The sequence below is a fragment of the Mchenga conophoros genome, linkage group LG1 (assembly GCF_057382185.1).
Source record: "Mchenga conophoros isolate Kocher_MC1m ecotype Shallow Benthic linkage group LG1, M_conophoros_male_GT1.1, whole genome shotgun sequence".
In the NCBI taxonomy this organism is placed as follows: Eukaryota; Metazoa; Chordata; class Actinopteri; order Cichliformes; family Cichlidae; genus Mchenga; species Mchenga conophoros.
The window spans coordinates 16,002,300-16,024,055 of record NC_140526.1 but is presented as its reverse complement, the minus strand read 5'-3'; the positions used below and the strand labels follow the sequence as shown (position 1 = coordinate 16,024,055).

Here is a 21,756-nt window from a genome sequence, read left to right as displayed (position 1 = left end):
CTTGCCCAAGGATATTTGGCATGCAGCCAGGATGCAGCCTGGGATCGAACCACCGACCTTCTGATTAGTGGCTGACCTGCTCTGCCACCTGAGCTACAGCCAAAAAATTGATTTTTTTTTCACAGCAAAACAGTGCTGCTTACTGTTTCTTTACTTCCCTAAGCTTTAATTCTCAGCTACATTAGCATGGCAGAGCATACTTGGATTTTCCCACAGGAAGTTATTTTGTGCCTTTGAGTGCTGCTTTACACATTTAAACTATGCTCATCTCCAAAATTTACTCATTTAACAGTTCAGTCTCATTTATTTTAGTTCTTTCTCTCTCTCATTTAGTTTCCCCTTAGTTTAGTTTTAGTTTCTCTTGTATCTCAACAAATTAATTAGCCAGCATTTCTATGTTGTCTTTATTTGCAATTGCTTTTTCCTTGACTTAAAAGTGAAAGGACCCAAAACAATTAAAGTTGTATGCATATTGATATTATGTTTAGTTCACACAAACATATGTGTTGCCTGAAAATATAGAGACATTAAAACTGTCTTTGAGGGGCGAGTGTACAGGTAGACCATGTGGTTGGCGCCCAGGTCTCTGTAGTCACTGGCTGTGTCCCAATTCAGGGTCTGCACGCTTGAAGTACGCATTTTAAGTGCGGTTACGTCACCGCCACGCGACGACGGCTGTCCCAATTCGGAGTGTACTTCAAATGCATACTCAAAATGTGCCGTCGATTTCCCCAAATATCAAGCGTGGTCCGGTGCACGCTTCGTGGTCCCATATATCCCACAATTCATAGCGCGGCGGTGGGTGTGGAGAATTTTGCCAGAAGGGAGCAGCCGAAGAGGTTTTTTTTCTCCCAACTTTATTGAAATTATAAAGCGAACAGTCAGTCATTCCAGTTCAGTTTGTACAGTAGACATACAAGGCAAATAAGAGTAACAATATACAGTACAATGAAATAAGAAGATAAATATAGGATAAATAAATAAAGGGAAAAAAGAAAAAAAGGGTGACAGACTTCATAACAACTTTGTACTTTATACTTTGTACTTTATTTATATGTATATGTATATATATATATCATAATAATCTGACAATACTATAATATTGGCCATATTATATTTACATTACCACAGTGAGATGATTTTAGTCTCATGAACAACATTAACTAATTGTTATTTACTAACTAATCTTAAATGACTGTTCAGCACAGAAATGAAGCCCAACAATCATGTTTTACAGTCCCGTGGTCTCAGCCTCAGATACTCAACTAATCAAAGTGATGTCATGACAAAAATGAATGACCAACAAAACATTTTTCTCCTTCATTTCTGTCAAACAATGCTGTATGTAAGGTGTCTCGCGGTTAGTATCATGGTTGCTAGGCAACCTGAACAGCGCGACGAAGCGTATACCGTCCCATTTCACAAGCCTCTCACTTCCGCACTTCTCGTACTTATAGTACGCACCGTACGTAGTACGCGTAGTGCGCGTACTTCAAGCGTGCAGACCCTGAATTGGGACACAGCTCCAGTCTCCGTTGGCCGACAGGTTCATATCGTCTCTCGATTGCTTGTGCCTGGGCCGGCAGGGTGAAAGTTGAGGGGTCGTTCAAATCAGAAAACAGGAGACACGTGCGGATTCCAAAGCAGTAAGTTGAAAGACCTAAATTTGTCAGATGTGGGTCGATGGTAATAATCAAGTAAATCAGACGTTCTGAGCTGATTTGTATGCGTGCAGGCGGCTAGCAGCACCGGGATTAGTCCATGTTAGTATCAATATATGCTGCGTAGCTAGCCGTTAGCATTAAGCATGTCAGTGTGTGTTTCTGTGATGGGACTTCTACTGGTTTATCATTCTTATAAATGATTTTTTTTTTACTTTATAAGTTAAAGTAACTCCGACAGATGGGCAAATAAACTCGGAACAACAAGTACTCTATAATATAAAACGACAGAATGCATAAAAACGATCAGTTCTAGATTATGAATTGATGACTTTTGTTTAAAACGGTAAAGAAAAATTTATCACTGCTGTAAAGACTTCTCGGGCTGCTTATAAATAGTGCAAAGCGATACACTCTCAGGCCACTTCACTAGGAGCACCTTGCTAATATCGGATTTGATCCCCTTTTCATTGAGAGCTTCCTTAAATCTTCGTGGATTCATCTTGAAAACATTCCTCAGAGATTTTGATCCATGTTGACATAATAGTATTACACAACAGCTGCAGATGTGTCAGGTGCATTTCCTCACCACTGTGTGAATCTCGTCTTCCACCACATCCCAAAGGGGACCATATTGAATTGAGAGCTGATCACAGCAGTTCACAGCAGAAAATTGAGACTCGTCAGACCAGCCAGCTTATTTCCAGTCTTTTTTTGTGCTCATAATTAGTTTAATAGATATAAATAATCAGTTGTTTGATCAATAAAGTGAAAAAAAACCCCGCCTTGAATGTAGTCACATCCGGTTGTAATCCAGATGTTAGACAGATGGGGAGCAGTCTAGTGAGTACAGAGAGTTTGCAATGATGGGGATAACTGATGTCTGATAATTTAGATGAAGCCTAACACAACTGTTTTGCTGTTTGTTCATAGGTAAAACTCACAGTGTCATTACATATATATGTGTATATATACATTACAACATATGTCACAAATACTAAGACACGCATTGGTGCTAAAATAAAGTCAAGCAGCCACTTCTATAGAACACTATATCCCCTCACTCTTGACACTATTTCCTGTTATTTAAGTAGGAGTAGGTGAAGTTCAGGGTATTGACAAATACATATAAAAAGCTTTGAAGTTAAAATGATGTGGTTAACTGTTTCAGACAGCTTGTTTAAACACTGTGCCAAACTTAATTTACTTGTCACTAAACTACTTCATGTGTATAGTAATTCTTTTCATTTTATCGCAGCTATTTGGAGGATGCTAATAAACTAAAAAAATGGATGGAATAGTTTTTTCCCTTTTATATAAAAAACAGGATCTGAATATTACTTTATAACTGACAGACAGTTACATACTTCTATAGCATCTATTTATAAAAATAAAATGAAGTAAAACTTCCAATTATTGTTGCATAAAATAAGAGTCAGGAAAAGCCTTACTTATCTCTTTCTGTTTCCTTGTCTGTCTTATATAATCCCAGCTAGCTGGTTTCACCATCACTAATGATTATCAGGAATATCCAGGTTTCCTCTTTCTTCTCCTCTGTGTAACCGCTCACTCCTTGTCTTCTTCCTGTCTTTCCAGACCTTTTGCATCAGCAGCTGCAGCGATGGCTGCCATCTACTCGGGTATCCACCTGAAACTAAAGAGCCCACAGACTCCATGGGATAACAAGCTGAAGCTGGCACGTTTTGCCTGGATCTCCTCACAGTGCCTGCTGCCCAACAAAGAACAGGTAAAAGTGGAAGCTTGTGAATGTTTGTAGCGCGGTAATTTCTTTTTTGGCGTGTATTAAGCAGCAGCTAACCTAAATCTGTCTGTAGGTGCTGTTGGACTGGTGCACCCATGCCCTCTCACTCTACTACAGTAAAAAGGTGGAGTTTTCCCAGGATTTCTTGGAAGGCCTGTGGTGCTACCTTGATGATGTGCTTCACAGCCGGAAGCTCCAGTCTTTCCTCAAGCAGGGAAAGACCATCACTCTCAAGCTCAACATGGCACAGGTACTCCAGCAGTTAAATCAGAAATCATGTCTGTGATATAACAGCACATGTGATCTCCTCTGACTCTGTCTTGTGTCATTAGAAGATAGTAAGAGCATGTCCTGCACAGTTCTGGGTTAATACTACAGTTGTAGCATGAATTGATAAAGACGCAATTATACTAAAAGGTCCCAGAATTACTAACTTGACAAGTGGAAGTTTTACTCACAGCTTTTTCTCTTTGCTTCCAGCTGCTTGACCAGCTGCAGAAGTGCGCACACGTTGGCTCCAAGTCGTCGGGGTGTGTGTCCTATATACTGAGCGTGTGTCAGTGCATTTTCTCTTCTCCTGCACTCTCATCTGTTTTTACATCTAAGTATGAACTTATGGTTGATCTGCTGGCCAAGCTCTGCTCGCTGGCCTGTCGTGAGCTGCAGGAGCAGTTGCCCATGGAATACCTAAAGAAGGAGCCTGTCACAAGTCACGATGAATCGATGGCCGAGTGTCTTCAGACTGAACCTGCAACAAATATGGAGACTTCCCAGATGGACATGCTGAATGGCAGTTCAGTAGATCAGCCACAGTCGGACGTTGACAAATCCTCTTCCAAGCCGAAGGAAAACCTCCATTCAGCTAACCTATTTGAGGTGTTGCTTCAGGTGCTGTCATCGTATTTGTCAGTGCAGCGACAACAAGCCAATCCTAGCAGAGTCTCTAGTATGGTGACAAACCACCTACTCCAACCCTTCGTCCTGCTCCGGCACCTGCTGACCTCGGGAGAATTTGCAGCGCGTCTCGCTCACCTGCGTCTCCGTCAACAGCTTTGTAGAGACATCCGCATGAAGATGGACTCCATCCTTCAGTTGGCACTCTTCCCCTCTGAGCACCTGAACTTGTACAAGGAGGAGCTCCTTCCACCTAAAGAGGATTCTGGGAAACGTGGTTCAAGAGGGACAAAGGGGCCTTTCAAGCCTGTCAACGCTGTACTTTCCAAACTGAGCGACCGGGGTTACTGTGAGCCATCACTACATTACCCTGTGAAGTCCAGTGCTTTGTGTCTGTTGTTTAAGTTTTTTCTGGAAAAGTACGGGAAAGCGAGGGTAGAAGATGAGGAGGAGCAGAGGATGCTGTGTTTCTACTTTCTAAGCAGATTAGTTCCAACTTTAGATCTTCATCTTGGTGAGCAGAAGTCACCTCCAGCTTCCATGAGCTCCCCAGAGAACTGGAACCTGGCTCTGCTGGCTGTGGAGTCCCTGCTAAGCCAGGCGCTGTCGACCGGTATTTATAATGTGGCCGCAGACAGGATACGACACAAAGACGTCCAGCTCAACTTTTACAGAGCCGTGGGACAACTGCTCTTCAACGAGGCCCAGCCGAGGTAAAGAACAACTTCTCTGCAAAACATTTTTATTCCAATAAAATTACAGAATAATTTTCTTTTCTTATGATAGAAAAATTTCCCGTCTTGACTTTCAGCATTCCATCGTGGTACCGCTGTTTGAAAGTGCTTTTGAGTCTCAATCATCTGATTCTCGAGCCAGATCTGGACCAGCTTTTATCTTCAGCCTGGATTAATGCCGAATGCATGGAAGCACGAGTGCAACGCGCCAGACAGGTCTTCATTTAACTTTTATATTTTACAAATTAAAAAAAAAAAGGACAATAAATCAGTGTTTTTAATTACAAACTCAGTTCTTAAAAGTTGAGATGCTGTGATCTGCAAATCTCATAACCCCATATTTTATTTACAATAGAACACAGAAAACATATTAACTGTTTAAACTGAGAAAAAGTACCTTTGTATATCCTCATATTGGATTTTAGCTGCTCAACAGTCCCAGGTTTTCTTTGTCATATTTTTCATTTCATTATGTGCAAATGTTTTCCCTTAATGAAAGGTGTGGAGTGCAGGCAGGCAGGCCAGCTCAGCACCTGGACCCTCTTCTCCTATGAAGCCATGCTGCTGTAATAAAGTTGTAGCATTGCTAAACTGCATATTGCAGATTAACCTGCTGAAATATGGAAGGAAGACAAGGAAGTCTTTCCCTGAAACAGATGTCACCTAGATAGGTCATGCTTCTCTAAAACCTGTATATACATTTCAGCCCTTATGCTGCCTTTCAAGATGTGCAAGCTGCCAATACTATAGGCATTAATGCACACTCATATTCTCAGAGATGGAGGCTTTCGAACTGAGCGGTGATAACAAGCCAGATGGTCCCTTCTCCTCTTTAGTATAGAGGACGCAGTGTTCGTGTTTTCTAGAAAGAATTTCAAATTTGGATTTGTTTGACCACAAAATAGTTTTCTGGATTTCTGGAAGTGTTCCTTATTTCCATGACAGAATGATGGCTAACTGACGGTCCAAAGTTCAGTCATCCAGTGTTGATTTGTTAGCCTTTGTTAGATTTCTCCAAAATCCCTGAATTTTTGAAATTATGTATTATAGATTATGAGATTAAAACTCTTTGCTTTTTTAATGTTTTAATAAGCTGATGTTTGTCATGACATGTGAAAATGTCTAAATGTAAGCATTTGATATGTTTTTGTGTTTTTTCTGTGAGTTTATAAAATCTGCAGATCATTGTGTTCTGTTTTAATATACATTTTATACAGCACCACCAACTTTTTAAGAATTGAGTTTATTCATTTTAATTTATGAATATTCAGATGGTGATGTTTTAATGAAACTTTACTTGCCAACAGCTCATGGTGTGCAGCCTCCTCCAGACCTACACTAAGCTCCGTCAGCTGCCTCGTCTGTTCTCTGAGCTCGTGTCAGTGATCTGCCAGCCTGCTCTGGATGACCTTCGACCTCCTCTTCTGCCTGAAAGCATCTCCACCTCTCTCAGGACCTGCCTTCTGGACACACCTCCATCCCAAGTTTTAGAGATCTGTTCATCGGTGATGGAGGCCATTAGGAAATACATACTGCCTGACCTGGTGAAGGAGAAAACAGAGGGAGAGCGAATGGAGACTGATGGAGAACATGAGGACCAAGAGAGAAAAGACGCTTCTCTCAAACTCCTCCCCCTCAGTCAGCTGCTTCATGCTGTTTTATTCAATCTGAAGACTCTAGACAATGCCTCTCCTGTTCCCTTGGTGAGGCAGAGTCAGGACCTAATGAAGGGGTTTCAGAGCTTGATAAAGGAGTTACTACGTGTGGTTTCAACAGAGAAGAAGAATAGAAATACAAGTTCAGTTCAGAAGGCCTCAAAGAAAGGCAGAAAAAGTCTGAACCTCAAAGAGAAACCTTCAGAGTCTAAAACTGGAGCACTGTGGGAGCAGAAGACCCTGGAGGCAGCTCTCCTGCTCAGATACACCTGGGTGGAGGTGGATACACTCTTCCACATGCACTGCTACAAATATGCATCTCCTGATGAAGCTCCTTCTAGTTCTCCAATCTCTGACATAGAGAGTCTTTTATCAGGTGACATCTTACCTGCTTGTCACCGTCCGTCCCCCTCCTACAGCCCAATGAGCTGCATGCTGCTCAAGCTCCTCACTTTACAGCAGATGAAGAAGATTTTGCTGGACGACGTGTTATTAGGCGAATCCAGCACCGCAGCGCTTCTAAAAAGGTCAGCACAGTTTATTTTAGCTACATCTGAGCTGGAGGTGAGTCTGGATGGAGAGCAGGCGTGGGACAGGCAGATCAGCAGCGTGACCACCAGCTCCTACTTTGCAGCGCACTGGTATCTTGTTACGACCAACTTACCTTTGATCCTTTGCCACCTGAGCAGCGAAGACGTGCGCTGCATAGCTGACGTACTTATCAGCTCATTTCTGAACAGACGGACAGACGGATCAGAAGACTTGCCGCCCGACTCTCTGACCGTCTCCCTCATATCTTCGCAGCTTCTTCAAAGCCCAATGCTTGCTGAGTTGCCTTCACTGTTCTCCGCCACAGTTTGGTCGCTCACACAAAGGATTATCTGTGTGCTCGGGGCAGCACATACACCCGAGGTTTGTTCCACACTTCTGACATTTCAGGAAAGAGAGGCAGTCTCTTCACAGAGAGATGCCAGTCAGCCTCTGCCCACGCTGGTGAAGAAAGAGACTATAGTTGAGGATATTTTGACATCCTCTAAAACTGGAGAGATTTTTGTACTGCTGACTGAAACAGAAAGCAGGGAGCTGGTAGGCTTACTTCAAATCTTAACAATCCTACATCCAGATGGATTGAGCTCCGAGGATCTCTCCTGTGTGTTCCTCCTGCTTTTCTTTATGCTCACCTCCACCTCCTGTAAGCCAGAGAGGATGACAGAATCTGGAGGTGATGCTCTGTTCCTAGGAAAGCTGCTCGGGGTTCTCACTCATCTCCTAGAGAGTAAGAATTTCCAAAGTGTTCTGAAGCTCATGCACGGTAGTACTTTGCTGCAGGCCGCTTTGTCGTCTTTCCTGTGGCATAGAAGTAGTGCGAGAGCTCAAGCCACATGCAGCACTGATTGGTTGGATTTTATCAAAGCGGTGCAGGTCTTCATACAGACCTTAGTCAGTTTGATAATTATCAGAAACAGTAGTGTTCGACTCAACCTGGACCAGTTTGCTTCCTATCTTACTAGCGAGGAAGTGACAAGCATACAAAATGCTGAATCCAGTTCAGGGGCTTCCTTGTCATCAGTTCATCTTTTGCTGGCATCTGTGACTTCTTTCTCCCAAGTGATGATCTCCAATTTGGGAAGAAGCAAGGCACTGGATCAGATTTTAACCCAAATACTTGCAAAAATAACTGCTTCGCTGGTACCAGCTGTCGAGTTTGTCCTAAAGCCCCAAACTCTCAGTGAGGGGGTGAACCAGCCCGCCAGCATCCTCGGTCAAGCTTTTCTAGTAGATGTCGTAACAGTCATGCTGCAGTCTGAGCTGTCCTCACTCTCAGTGGAGGATGAGAACAAGCACAGTGGCACCAGGCTCACTCATATGAGCCTTTATCAGGGCTTCTGCCAGCAGATCCTTAAAGAAATAAGCTCTGCCCCCAGGCCCATGGACTTCCTGGTTTCCTCTCTCCGCTTCCTGTCCTCCTTTTACCAAGCTGTGCAGATGGTGGAGGGAAAAGACACGGAGGAGGAAGGAGGGATGAAGAAGGGAAGAAATGAGCTGGATGACCTTTACATTCAGATACTGCAGACTGTGCACAGGCTACTGACAGGTATATGCAACCATATTAAAAACAAACATCTCATTCACCTGTGCAATCAGTCAGTGTTGTCCTTTCAGTAATTACCTCTGCACATCGCACACATTGACACAGGAATACAACTAAGGGAGTATTTCATGCCATCTGTTAAAGAAAATGAGCTTTTCTCTGTCGCACGTACGACAGTCAGATTCAACCCAGCTAGTTAAATTTCAAGTTGTTTGAATTTGAATTCTGTTGCAGAGGATTCTTGGGCTCCACTAGAGCAGCTTTACATGATGCTTAGTTCGACAACTTATCCTGGGGCCTTGGTGCAACTTTCTTCTGATTGGCTGCTCCTTGCAAACACAATTAAGAATATTTAATTAAGAATATCTGTTCTGGTTGACATCACACAGATCAAAAAGTAATAAAATAATAAAAGAGAAAGCCTGATAAACCCCTTTTTATGAAACCAGTCTCCCTGTTGCCTTTGTCAGTTTTAGTGACAACATTTCTGTTTGGATCAGTATATTTTATGTGTACTTTATTGTTCCCTGTGGGGGAATTCCTCTCTGCATTTAACCCATTCACTCAGTGAAGCAACCATTGCTTGCATCCATCGTGTTATTGAATGGACTGATTTATTATTAATGCAGCACATTAATGATTCTGTTTTCTTGCTAAAATCTCTTTCGATCTCTTTGATTTCAGCTCCCTGGCTGCCTTCAACTGACCTCAGTGAGCTGGAGCCGGCTGTGCAGGAGCTGTTGCGCCACTTGGTGGCGAAAAGTACCACAAGTCGATTTAATCTACTGCTGATGACGATCAGGGAAGGACTGGACATTAGCAAGCTGAGGGCAGGAAACTGCAGGGTGAGGCTGAGACTGAATTTTCCTATTTCAGATTTCATGATCTTAAAACCTGTAGAATCTGCACAATTTAGATTTTTCTGTGTTGTTAATACAATGTTTTAGATGAGAGGCTTTCTCTTTATCTACCTGACAAATGGGAGGTTGTGATTTTGGTTTTTTTTTTTTCCCCACAGTGAATAAGAATGTTTAATACTCTGTGTTAACTGTTTTTTCAAACTCTTCTATCTGTTTGCTGCTCTCCAGGAGGCACTATCTGCAGTAATCACCATTAAGCTGCTGTCCTGTTGTCAGCTGCCTGAAACCTGCTCCAGAGCTCTGTGGCTCATTGCACCACAGATTATATCTGCTGTGGTGGTGAGAAAACCAAACACTCACACTCGAACACATACAGAGTTTAATGCAGTGAGAATACACACACACAAAAGCACCACTTTACTCATGCACATATATACAGTACTTAAAAGGGGCCCCTTAAATGTACAATAAAGACAGTAAGAGAGACTGTAGGCAACCTCTGGTAGGCTTGTTAACTGTTGCCTGCAGCTGCCTTTTTCTCTGCATTGCCTGTGTCAGTCGACTGGACTGCCTCTGGCGGCGCTCGGTGTTAGCTACCGTCAGCTTTGTTTCCCAAGTGGTTTCCTCTTGAGACGTGCAAGTCAAATGCTTCCTGGGTCTCTTATTGGCCCCACCTGCACCTGCAGAGAGGCTGAGGTGGAAGCTGTAAACCATCAGGAATATCAGTTGATTACATCATGGTGTTTATGCTCCAAAACATGTGCTTCTTCTGATCCTTCTGTCTAATCTCAATCATATTTAAAGTTTAATCGCATCCCCTGTATGTATGCACATTTTTCAGTTCAATAGCATGCTGGTTTGAACTGTGTTTAAAATTATTATGATTTTTTCCCCTAATTTTAACGACCTACTTTGGGTTACTGCGGTAATTTTTAAAATTGGTATTAAAATCTCTGCCAGACCACCAAAATGTCCCAGATCACCATGAAGAGAGTGAGGACAGTGTTTTAGAAACAAAATGCATTTCACGCTCGTAGTTTCCCTGCCTGCCTGTCGGGAGGAGCTGCTGTCCAAGCTAAAAGAATATAAAACCTTTTGTGTTATTGCGGGAATGCTGTGTGTCATTGGTCAGTTGTTTGTTTCACAAAAAAAGACGGTTAAATCAGTTTGCACACCTGGTGTGGAATCACTGGAATGATGACAAACGGGGTTATGGGTGTGGGGCACGCCTCGAAATGAAGCCAGCTTTGTTTTGAGGCCAGAGTCAGAAACTGTGACTAGAAAATGAACTGGCTTCAAACTACAAGTTAAATGACTGCTTACATGTTTAGGATTTATGGGGTTTTTTATTATTATTTAGGTAAAAGCCATTAAACAAGAATAATCAGTTTAACATTCACATTATAGTGAAGACAAGCAGATACTGGGCCATGATGATGAGACGCGACAGTCCGATCTCCGGCTCATCATCTGTGATGGTTTTAGCGACCATGCGCTGGAAGTACATGGGACCTTTTTTATTCTTTTATTCAATAAAAATGCCTGTAATTTTTTAATGCTTGACAGCCACCAGCGCCCAAAGACAGCCACAGTCTTTTGTTCATCTTCTTTGTAATTTTCACTTATGCTCTTTTGGCCTTTTCATCAAGACCCCAACCCACTCACACGGAGTGCTCTGATAGACACACATCCCCTCACTCACGCTTTTGTTATCTGTCAAGTCTGTATTTTTATACATGTGAGAGAGAGCCTGTTCAAAAGCATAAAATATTCTAATTAAATTCTTCTTTTAAGTGAAGAGGCAGAATTTTATTAAAATCTTTTTTTCTTCAGCTCCTTAATGGTGGTTACTTGTCACGATTTCTCTTTGGAAATACACAAAACTACTTTAATTTACATGCCGATTGTTATATTTTTGTTTGCATTTATTTAGTACAGTATTACAATGCTTAACAAATGTATTAGACCACCAGTTAAAAACATAGGAAACACAAGTATTTTAGAAATCTTAAAATTATATTATTTATTCTTTATTTATTCTTTATTTATTATGTGTGTGGTAGGTAGAAAGCTTTTAATGTCATACAATAAAGTGCTGTGTAACTGTGTGTGAATGTAGGCTTGTAATATGGAAAAGTGCAAAATAACGACTACTCCAGGGTTTGGAAAACATTTCTCCTTCTTAAACCAATTCCCAGAGCCCACCAGTGAGGCGTGCCTGCATGCATGCACTGAGTCGTTTCTGCAGTTATGTAATCACCGTTAGTCACCTATAACCACGTGATCAAAATCTCACTGCATGAATAGTTCATGAGGTCATCCATCTCTCCAGCCTCATCTCCAGCTCTACCTGTCTACTCGGTGGACTGTGTTTTTTGCATGAGCTGACACCATGAATCAGTCAACAAATGCAAACTGCAAATATGTAATGTCCTTGCTAGAAGGCGTGGGCGGGGGTTGCTGTGGCCGTGGCCTTTGCTCTCTTAAAAATCATCCTCAGTACTCCTAATGGTTTTTCACCTTAAGGGCTTTCCTGGGTGTTTGAGATATTTGTAAATAGCTGTTATTTTTGCAGGGTTTAGTTCAAACTTTCAGTCCTTAGAAAACATTGACACTTGGAATTTCATTTCTGGGAGTTACTCTGAGCCAAGTACTTTGTGAATGTGGACTCTGTTGCTTTGCATGCTGGCTCATTGTCACTGACTTGATTTAATGGGACCTTAAAATACGATGAACAGGTCCATTGTTAATATTGTTAGGCACACCTGTGCTGCTGTGGGAAGTCATGTCTGCTGTGAAACAGCCTTTTGTTGTCAGTTTTGTTAAATATGTATTTTCGGTATTCATTACATCCAGAAAGCTTTAAAAAAAAAAAAAAAAAAAAAAAAAAAAAAAAAAAAAGATGAGTTGTGAAGGAAATACTTTAATGTTTGGAAGGCTTGGATTTTTGTAGCTTCTTGCTCTCATTGTTTGTACGTGTTCATCTATCGAACCTTTACTGTGTCTTTGTCTTTCTGTGTTACAGTTCTTAGTGAGATTATCCAGTCAGGACGTCTCGCTGACCCTTCCCTTTACCATTCCCACGATAATGTCGATGACATCACTGCTTCGACAGGGGGAGGGGCAAATCACCAGCCCTCATCATGTGACTTTGATTCTTGGAGCGCTCCAGTCAGTCCCCCTTGACCACATGACCCCAACAGTCTATCATTCAGCTTTCTTGGCTGTTCACGAGGCGCTGTTCGCCATCATCCAGTGTCATCCTCAGGTATGAAGGGACAGGTAAAAGAAGTGGTGCAGGGGTGTGAAACATGCAGTGTGTAAGAGGGTCCAGTCTGGCATAGGGGATTGCTTTTTAATAAGTGAGAACTTATTCAGTTAAATTATATAAAATGTGTTTCACTGCTGCTTAGCTCTAAAATAGTTGACCATGTCAAGGTGTTGTGCGTGTAAATAGACACTGAACATTGTAATGCACATGACAGTGGCTTTGGAAATGTGGAAAAAGTATGTTCTTTAAACTGCACTTGCCTACAGTTCCTGTACAGGCGTGCCAAGAGCTTTGTTCACATTGTGCAAAGCTCTAGTTGCAGCCAAGCAGCAGAGGGTTTCCACTTTGCCACCCTTGGGATCATATCGCTGCTGTATGCAGATGACATGGTTCTTCTGGGCTCATCAGGTGATAACCTTCAGTGTGCATTAAGGCAGTTTGCAGCAGAGTGTGAAGTGACTGGGACCAGAATAAGCACCAATCTGAGACCATAGTTGTCAGCTGGAAAAGGGTGGAGTGCTCACTCTGGGTCAGGGGAGGGGAGAATGGAGCAGGAGATGGATGGATGGATTGGTACCAGTGATACTGACGCTGTGCTGATCTGTTAGGGACTGGAGAGCCCAGGATCTCACGATGGGCTTGGGAACATCTTGGTGTCCTGGGCAGAGACATGCGAACAGTAATGAAAGTTTCTCTGGAATGTCTTAAAGGGAATTTTCAAATTGCAAACAAACTTTCTCTTTGAATTGCAGATGAGCTGATTAGATTTCAGTGTCCAAAGTTCAGGATCAGTTTAACCTGTTACAAGATGTTTTTAGCCTTGACTCAAGAGTTTATGTGCTCCTGGTGTTTTATGCAAAAAGATGAGCAGTTAATTAATTTACTGCAGAAACACAGATCGTTTTTCAGCCATAACTCAGCAGCAGGTAAGGTTTATGTAAACTGCAGCTGGACTCCAAACACTGAATGACCTCCTTGATGTGAGGCCACTCTTCGCTGCTGATCTACTTTAGTACCGACAACAAGATCAAAGTGTCACACCGCTCTGATATCAAATAAGACTTTATTTCAACGTTTAGGTGAAAAAAAACAGTTATTCATTCTATAAAGGATTCCACTGGGAACATTACTCATGATCCACAACAAATAAATAAATCTCCCAAACAATAAATTCTCAGCACCAGAAGGTTTTCCAGTACACTTCTACAAAGACTTATGGCCTAAGGTAGCACCTACTTTTTTTTTTAGAATGGTCACTCAAATTCAGAACCATCAGGCTCTGTCTCCAAACATGAACTCTGCCATCATTGTCTACTTCATAAAACAGGCAAAGATCCTGTGTAACCATCCAGCTACCGCCCAGTTTCACTCGTAAATCTAGACCTTAAAATACTTTGCAAACTCCTTGTCACCACATTCATAATGCATTCTGACCAAACAGGTTTTTATTTGGCTTTGCTGCCTGTAATGCGCAGCCAGGCTGCTGGGTGCGGCTGCTCGCTTACATTATTATTACAAAAAGCTGAATGAGCAGTTTAATTCTCATAGATAATTTTCTAATAAATTTCTACAAGATGCTTTTGTACAGCTAAAGAACATTAAAAAGGTACTTTTTAAAAGCTGTTCCTGCACTCTGCCCCCGACTTATGAAATCAGACCTACACACTTGTATAATGAAGGTCTCTGTAGGTCAAGGCTGCTGGTTTGAATCCTTGATTTGAAGAAAATGTGGTATGTGGTGCCGCTGAGCTCACAGGATGCCTCGAAGGAATTCCGCTTTCAACAAAAGGATATTGCAGCTCACCAGCTGCATGGAAAACATCACGATGTCTACTTTTTCTGCCTTGTACTGGGAGTGTTCACTTTGCACCCAAAAGGTCGTAAAAATGAACTTTTTTTTTTTATCCTGAAGAAATGGAGCCATCTACATCCCGGCCCACACGCTTTATTCTGCTCCGGCTTTGTTAATGCGATAATTTTTTCAGTTTTTCTGAATCTAAAATGTTGACAGTTTGTTGTTCAGTAACAGCGACAAAGCCGGGCTGAAATGGGGCAGCTGTGTTAAATAAAGCCAGCCATGAACGAGCTAAGTGATATCAGATGTTTGCAAGGACAAAAGACGACTAAGAGAAGGGGGAAGAGGGGAGGAAAAAGGAGGCAGTGAAGGAAAGCAGAGTGAGAAAGAGACAGGAGTAAAAGATAAGCGATAAAGAGATTAAAGGATAAAACCGGAGATGGAGAACGTGATACATGAGGGAAGTTTCAAGACAAAATAGAAAAGAGGGTTATGTCAGAGAGGTGTGAGGGAGGAGGCTCAGCAGGGAGAGGTCGGGGAGCTGGCAGGCCGGGTAGGTTGGCATGGAGCAGGTTTAAGTCGATGGAAACCGTTGCTGAGCTCCAACCAGAGCTGGTGACATCATCCCTTCCTCATTTATATTCTTCCCGTCTCTCCTTCCCTGCCTCAGTCTCCCCGAAGGGAGCAAGGTACAGACAAAAATGCATGCGTAGCTCTCGCGGGAATCCAACTTTTACCTCAGTCATTTTGCGAGCTGTAAGTTTATGGCTGCTCCGTTACAACTCTGTGAAAGCGATGTAACAGATGGATCTGTCAGGACTGCTTAGTCCATTTTTTTTTTAACCGTCTTGGATTCAGTTCTCTGCTCTGTATTTGTCAGATCCTAAAAACATGTAACATTTGTCCTCCTTTGAGTGTTTTACCACACATATGACAGTATTTCATGAGTTTAGGTCGGGTTGAGCACAATTCATGTTAATGCTGTATTAGTGGTGTGAATGGAATGTAACATAATCCAAAGTCAGTTGCAAATCCTCAAGAATAAATCTAATGACTCTTCTGGGAATTTAAGAGTCTACAGTTTTCTGCCAGGATCTATTGCTTTTCAGCAATTGCAGTATAACAGTGTTTTATCAGGCAGAAGTATGACCTATTAAGATATATGTTACTGACTGTTTACTTTTTGTGTGTGTTTCCAGGCGATGTTAAACGCAGCTCCCTCCTTCTTAAATGTCTTCTACCGTCTAGTGGCTTCTATTGTGCAGGAAGGTCGGCAAAGAGGAGACGGTGACGCAGGTAACATTAACATCGTTCACTAATGTGGCCAAACCAGCTCAGTCAGGCTGTTAGGACTGCACAGTGTAAAGTTGTAGGTGAAAGACATAACAGGAAACGTTATCATGTCTTCAAGGCCCAGAAAAACAGTCTGCTTTACTCTGATGAAGGGGCTGTACTAGCGTTCACTGTTCACTACAGATGTGGCTTGTGTTTTGTAACACTGCAGATTACTGAAGAATAATAAATTGCGTTGTGTAATCTGGAGCTGACACAAACTTTGTGCTATGCCCACACATGTTTCAACACTTCTGGCAGTAGCCTCCCAGAAGTAGAGAAGGTTACAGGCTCATTTTCTCATTTTAAATCCACTGTAAATTTAAGACCTCTGTTTGCAGTAACCTCCTACTTAGTCACCATAGGAACTATTCTCTGTACCAATAAGAGTGCTGCATGAGCACTCTGGGGTTTAGCTTTAAATTTTCAGCTGTCTTAATGCTGCAATCACACCATGATGATATTGTCCTCAGGCTCTTGTATCTGTAGAAATAAACATGTATGATTGATTAATGCTTCACTGTGTAATTAAAGAAATGGAAAAAAGGCTGAAGCACAGACTGTATATAAGAACTGGACATTTCTAGGGATGTACCTATCCAGCTTCTTTCAGTGTGATACAACAATATACTAATCAGAGATTTTAAGGGGACACCTGATCAGTTAGGTAACATAAACTATTGTGAATCCATTTCCCTGCATTGGTGGCAGACAACTCCCCAAAAAAGGCTTTAGTGTGCGCACAGGTTGATGATCAAGTGTTTCCCTTAATGATTTTAGCTGTGTGAATGAAGCTGAACAGAATAACAGAATAGAAAAGCACATAGATTGGCTTGTTGTCACCTTGTTTTCAAGTTTAAGGTGCGGGTACGCCACCGGATTGGCCGCTTTGTGTGGTGCGCAACATCATCGCACTGTCACTTCTATTTACACCGCTGTTAGCTCACAGGAAGTCGCTGCAACATCCTCTGTATAATTTGTCACTCCCTGGGCTTCTGCACTGTTACGCTCGTGTCTTCAACCATAATATGGCAAGTTGCAAAAATTGAGAGGCGCACGATCGGCCACCAAAACGACAGGCCACGTTAGCAAAATTTGACGACATTTTCGGCGTGCTCTCAAATGTCTCTTTGGTTTTTTTGTTCATTAAACATTTTCATTATGAGATTATTGAGTTTTGTAAGTGCAACGTGGTGCTCATTTTGCAAATTATGGCCCCAGTTAGAGTCAAAATGGAGGATAAAGTGCTGTATCATCAAATCTGCTTTCAAGACACTAAGAAGGCAATGCTCTTAAAAGATCACCTAGAAGCTAAAACAGCTCAATTTGCTTGTGACACGAGCCATTACTAATGTCCATCTTTTATATACAGATCATGGATTTGCAGCTTTGTATCTCCAGCTGTCATTGAAAACATCCGGCCGGTCAATGCAGTGTTACGCTCCAGTTTATCTATTGATCATTAGTTTGGTTTGGGTAACATAAAATAAGAATCTTGTAAAGTAAAGAATATCTTTACATTCCACATATGAACATCTGAATAACATGAACACCTTTCTCTGTTTTCTGAAGGTCCAGACAGTGATGTGTATTTCCAGTGCTCCAGGCTCGTAGAGAGGATGTACTCTCACATTGCTGCAGCCGCTCAGAGCTTCACCGCGCTCTCAGCCTTCATGGTGGCTCAGTACGTCACAGAGCTGCAGAAGGTACACACACACACACACACACACACACACACACACACACTCTCATAGTATTACAGAAAGCCAAGACAGTTCCCCATCTGTCATCCCCTGTGATTTTCTACAGCTGTGAGTGACACACACACAGACATTGATGTATGGAAGAGGCAGCAGGATCTCAGATGATCCTTTGATCCAGCCCAGTTTGTCTGGTAGCCGTTGAGCTGAGCGATGGAGGCGCTGACGCTCAGAAGCGGTGATTTCCATTGGCCAAACTGTAGATGTTCACAAATCTCAGTGAACAGGTCCAGGATTACTGTAACTCTGAGTGCTGGAGTGAAGCTCCCTCAGTACAGTGAGTCACGTCTGGCTCCTGAGAGCGGCTGCTCTCAGCTGCCAGACTGTATTTAACATGACGCCAGCCTGACTCAGCAGTTTCCAGTCGAGTCGCATACTGGGGAAAAGAAAATGAGCAAACCGGCGGGCAGACAGACAGACAGAAATAGCGTGGAAGTCATATTTGGGATTCTTTGTACTCCGTAAATCATCTAATAATCCTAAAATTGGACTTATGGGAATAGTTTAAAGACTCTGTGCTCTTTGTAATTTAGCTGCCTCTGTGTCAGAGCTTCTCCTCGTGGCTCTTTGAAGCAAACCTCCTGTGGAGCAGCAAAGCAACATTTTATCAACAGTTTATTAAATTAAATCACCAAACATGGAGTTTGTATGAGTGGGAAAGCTATGATTTCATATCACCCTGTAAATATGCTTTTTAATACTGTAACGTTAAGGCATTTTAATACGGGAATCTATGGGGATTGACTCGCTTTTGCAGAAAGCCTCAAGTGACACCTGGAGGAACTGCAGTTTTGTTTCCCCTCGGTTAGGACCAGTGAAGATCGAGACAGTATTTGCACAAATGTGCAATCCACTGTGAGACTACTCGTCGGTGTGCAAAGTGCTGAATTGTAGATTTGAGCAAAGCTCCAAACCTCACGTGATGAGCAAAGGGGCGATTCGAACTTATCAGTCACAGGGTAGACTGATCTAGGTTTAAACAGATATTTGCATGCGTATGAATGCGTAAAATCTGGTCACAAGGAGCATGATTTTGGTGATTTTCTGCTTTGTGGTTTCTGTTTGTTTGCCCTTCTTCTATGTAGAGTTATATGATGAGCAGGATTTGGTTGCCAGTAAACAGTCCTGTGCTGAGGCCAAAAGAGGCCGTTTGTTTGCCAAAATGCAATCTCAAAACCATCGGTTGTTTTGTGCAGTTGTCGCTCTGCATGTAGTCGTTAACACTTTTGTCTTATGCATGAAGGATCCCCGGTTTGAGCACACACGCACACCTAGCCATCAGCTGGACTCTGTCAGGAAGTAAAATAAAACATATAAACGAGAAGCCGAAAATACCAAAAAAAATTTAGTATTTTGAAACAAGGACCAGAAAACAGAACAGGAAATCTTATCCTATCATCACCTGAAAAATAAACACATGTTGGGGGTTTTCTGTTACGCTTGTTGGACCATAAAAAATTGAATATAATTGTATTATTTTCGAGCAAAAACAAGTAGTGCTTTATAAGTAAACACTGAATGTAAATATAAAAAGCGGAAATAGACGAGTGCTTTACATAGCTTTCATTTTCTGCCTCTTCTGTCTCAGTTTCGTATTTTTCTGCACACAAAGCAGTTACTATGTGCTGCTGACTGCTTTGTTTGCAGAAATCCTCATGGTGGGTTGTTTCCTTCATGTGTGAAGCCTATCATTATGTGACTCAGGTTTTATCTAATCGTTAAACAGGTACAGTCAGCAGCACAGAGCAGCCATCACCTCCTCGCTCATTGTCAGAGGTCTGTAGACTGCGGTCACCGCTGATAGCATCAGGTCATGGTGTGTTACACCTGTGCGTCTGTGGCAGTGTAGTGTAACAGAGATGAATAACCAGACGATATTGAATATCCACTTGGCTCGTTGTGCAGGGTCCACTGAGCACAATCATTGTTGTTTGACTATTTTACGTGTTATTAGAGTAAGACAGCTCCACCCGTCGTTGGCTGAACACGTTGCTCTGCTTCTGTCACTCAGGTGCAGATGAAACGTGTAAGACCTTCCTATTTTCAGAAAACTAAAAAATCCTCTGCAGCAGTGTGACGCCACGTATACTTGATCCCCCAGGCAAAACCCTGTACTGAATTTCATATGTAAACTACAGCGTGGGATTAAAAATACAACTTTTTACATTTTTAGCGCATTTTGGAGCAACAGTGACGCAAACTGCTGATTATTACTATAAAATCTGCTGTCATGAGGTGTCAAACTGCAAATTAATGTAGATCATGTTGTTTTTTTTAAGTTGTGATGTTTATCGATCCTATTTGAGAAACTCTTTTTGGGATGCACCTGGAAGTTTGAATCTAGGTTTGTGGACCGTTGCTATGGACTGCTCTGTATTTAGATATTTTCTGGGTTTCTGGGGAATTAATTGATCTTCATTGTTGAATTTTTGTAGTCCTACTCTGAGCATTTGCAGTAATATAGTTTTTGTCAGTATAAATGATTATATCTGTCCTTTGATGTCTCTCTAATTGAAACTTATGGCTGAACTAACGACTTAAATGTGTATTTAACTGTTTCGGCGCATAATTTCCGGTTTGAAATGTTGACATCGGGTTGATGGATATTGCAGCATACGGTATCATATTCCTATGCAAATTTGACCTTGTTAAGTGCAAAACAGAGAGGAAGAGATGTGTGTACACAGGATCATCATTTCGCTGGAACACAGATGTGATTTATGAAATGAGCAAATGATGTCTGACCTCAGATTCATATAAATTCTTCTTGTATCTCTTATTGTCTCTGCTGTCTCGTCCTCTTTCATAAATGACCTCTCCAGGTTACTCTGCGACCAGACGTGAAGCTGCATCTTACTGAGGGCATCTATCTGATACTGGACCTGTGCAAGGAGCAGGATATCAAGTTTCTGAGGGCAGGACTGCCGATGGGAGTCAGGGAGGTCTTCAACGAGCTGTACGGCAGCTACACCCACTATCACAAAGCACAGAGGCAAGGAGAGGAAAAGTACACTGTTTAACTGCCCAAATCGCCTTTGGTTTCAGTTTAGGTTTCAGTTTAATTACACAAAAGTAGATTTTCTGCTTATGTTTGATTATTTTTAAGTAGAAAATCAGTTTTGTATACCATATGATGTCACTGTTGATGTTCTTGCTCCTCGGAGTTTATTGTAAAATTAAGACGGTGGATTTTGTACCTAAGACAATAAATATATGATTTCTGCAATTTTGTTAAATGTTGTGAGAAGTCCTGTCTTCAAAACCAAGACAAAATACACTCACTGTCCACTTTATTAGATACACCTCCACTAATCTAATCAAGCGATCACATGACAGCAGTTCAATACATTTAGGCATGTAGACATGGTCAAGATGAGCTGCTGAAGCTCAAGCCCAACATCAGAATGGGGAAGAAAACTGATTTAAGTGATTTTGAATGTGGCACGGTTGTTGGTCTGAGTATTTCAGAAGCTGCTGATCTACTGGGATCTTCCCACACTGCTTTCTCCAGAGAAACGGAGAAAGAGAAAATGTCCGGTTAGCAGCAGATCTATCGATGAAAATGCTTTGTTGATGTCAGGAGTGACAGAAAAATGGCTAGAATGCTTGAATTAATAACCACTTAATACAATCCAGAAGAACATCTCTGAACCACACTCCAGCAACGCTTGTCAAACCTTAAAGCCTGGATGGGCTACAGCAGCAGCAGAACACACTGGGCGCCACTCCTGCCATCTAAAAAGAAGGAAACTAAGCCTACAGTTCACTCACGCTCACAAAACCTGGACTTAAATTGACCTTCGTGACCTTTAATTCACTCAATGAAGTTAAATTGGATTAAAATGCAATTTATGCAAGACAGTGTGTGAAGTTTATCTGTGTAAAGATGTTTTCCCCCTACACACCTGTCCTTCATTTAGGTGTGAAGAGATATTAAACC

The 21,756-nt window shown here is 41.9% G+C and overlaps 1 protein-coding gene across 1 annotated transcript; it reads left to right on the top strand.

The window, feature by feature from the left end:
* The first annotated feature begins 1,340 nt into the window (after nt 1-1,340).
* On the top strand, nt 1,341-21,042 carry urb2 (URB2 ribosome biogenesis homolog). The gene is made up of 12 exons (XM_085267725.1): nt 1,341-1,646; nt 3,258-3,408; nt 3,497-3,673; nt 3,904-5,030; nt 5,129-5,267; nt 6,359-8,801; nt 9,483-9,643; nt 9,887-9,997; nt 12,684-12,926; nt 15,924-16,020; nt 17,629-17,762; nt 20,639-21,042. The coding sequence occupies exons 2-12, from the start codon at nt 3,283-3,285 to the stop codon at nt 20,834-20,836; spliced, it is 4,956 nt and encodes a 1,651-aa protein (XP_085123851.1). The 5' UTR covers nt 1,341-1,646; nt 3,258-3,282; the 3' UTR covers nt 20,837-21,042.
* Nucleotides 21,043-21,756: the final 714 nt, after the last annotated feature.

Bases quoted from the DNA above. Each gene is read 5' to 3' on its own strand.
- urb2 (XM_085267725.1), top strand. From the start codon at position 3,283: ATGGCTGCCATCTACTCGGGTATCCACCTGAAACTAAAGAGCCCACAG. The intron at 8,802-9,482 runs GTATATGCAACC...CTTTGATTTCAG, and splicing joins TGTGCACAGGCTACTGACAG to CTCCCTGGCTGCCTTCAACT. The intron at 9,644-9,886 runs GTGAGGCTGAGA...GCTGCTCTCCAG, and splicing joins TGAGGGCAGGAAACTGCAGG to GAGGCACTATCTGCAGTAAT.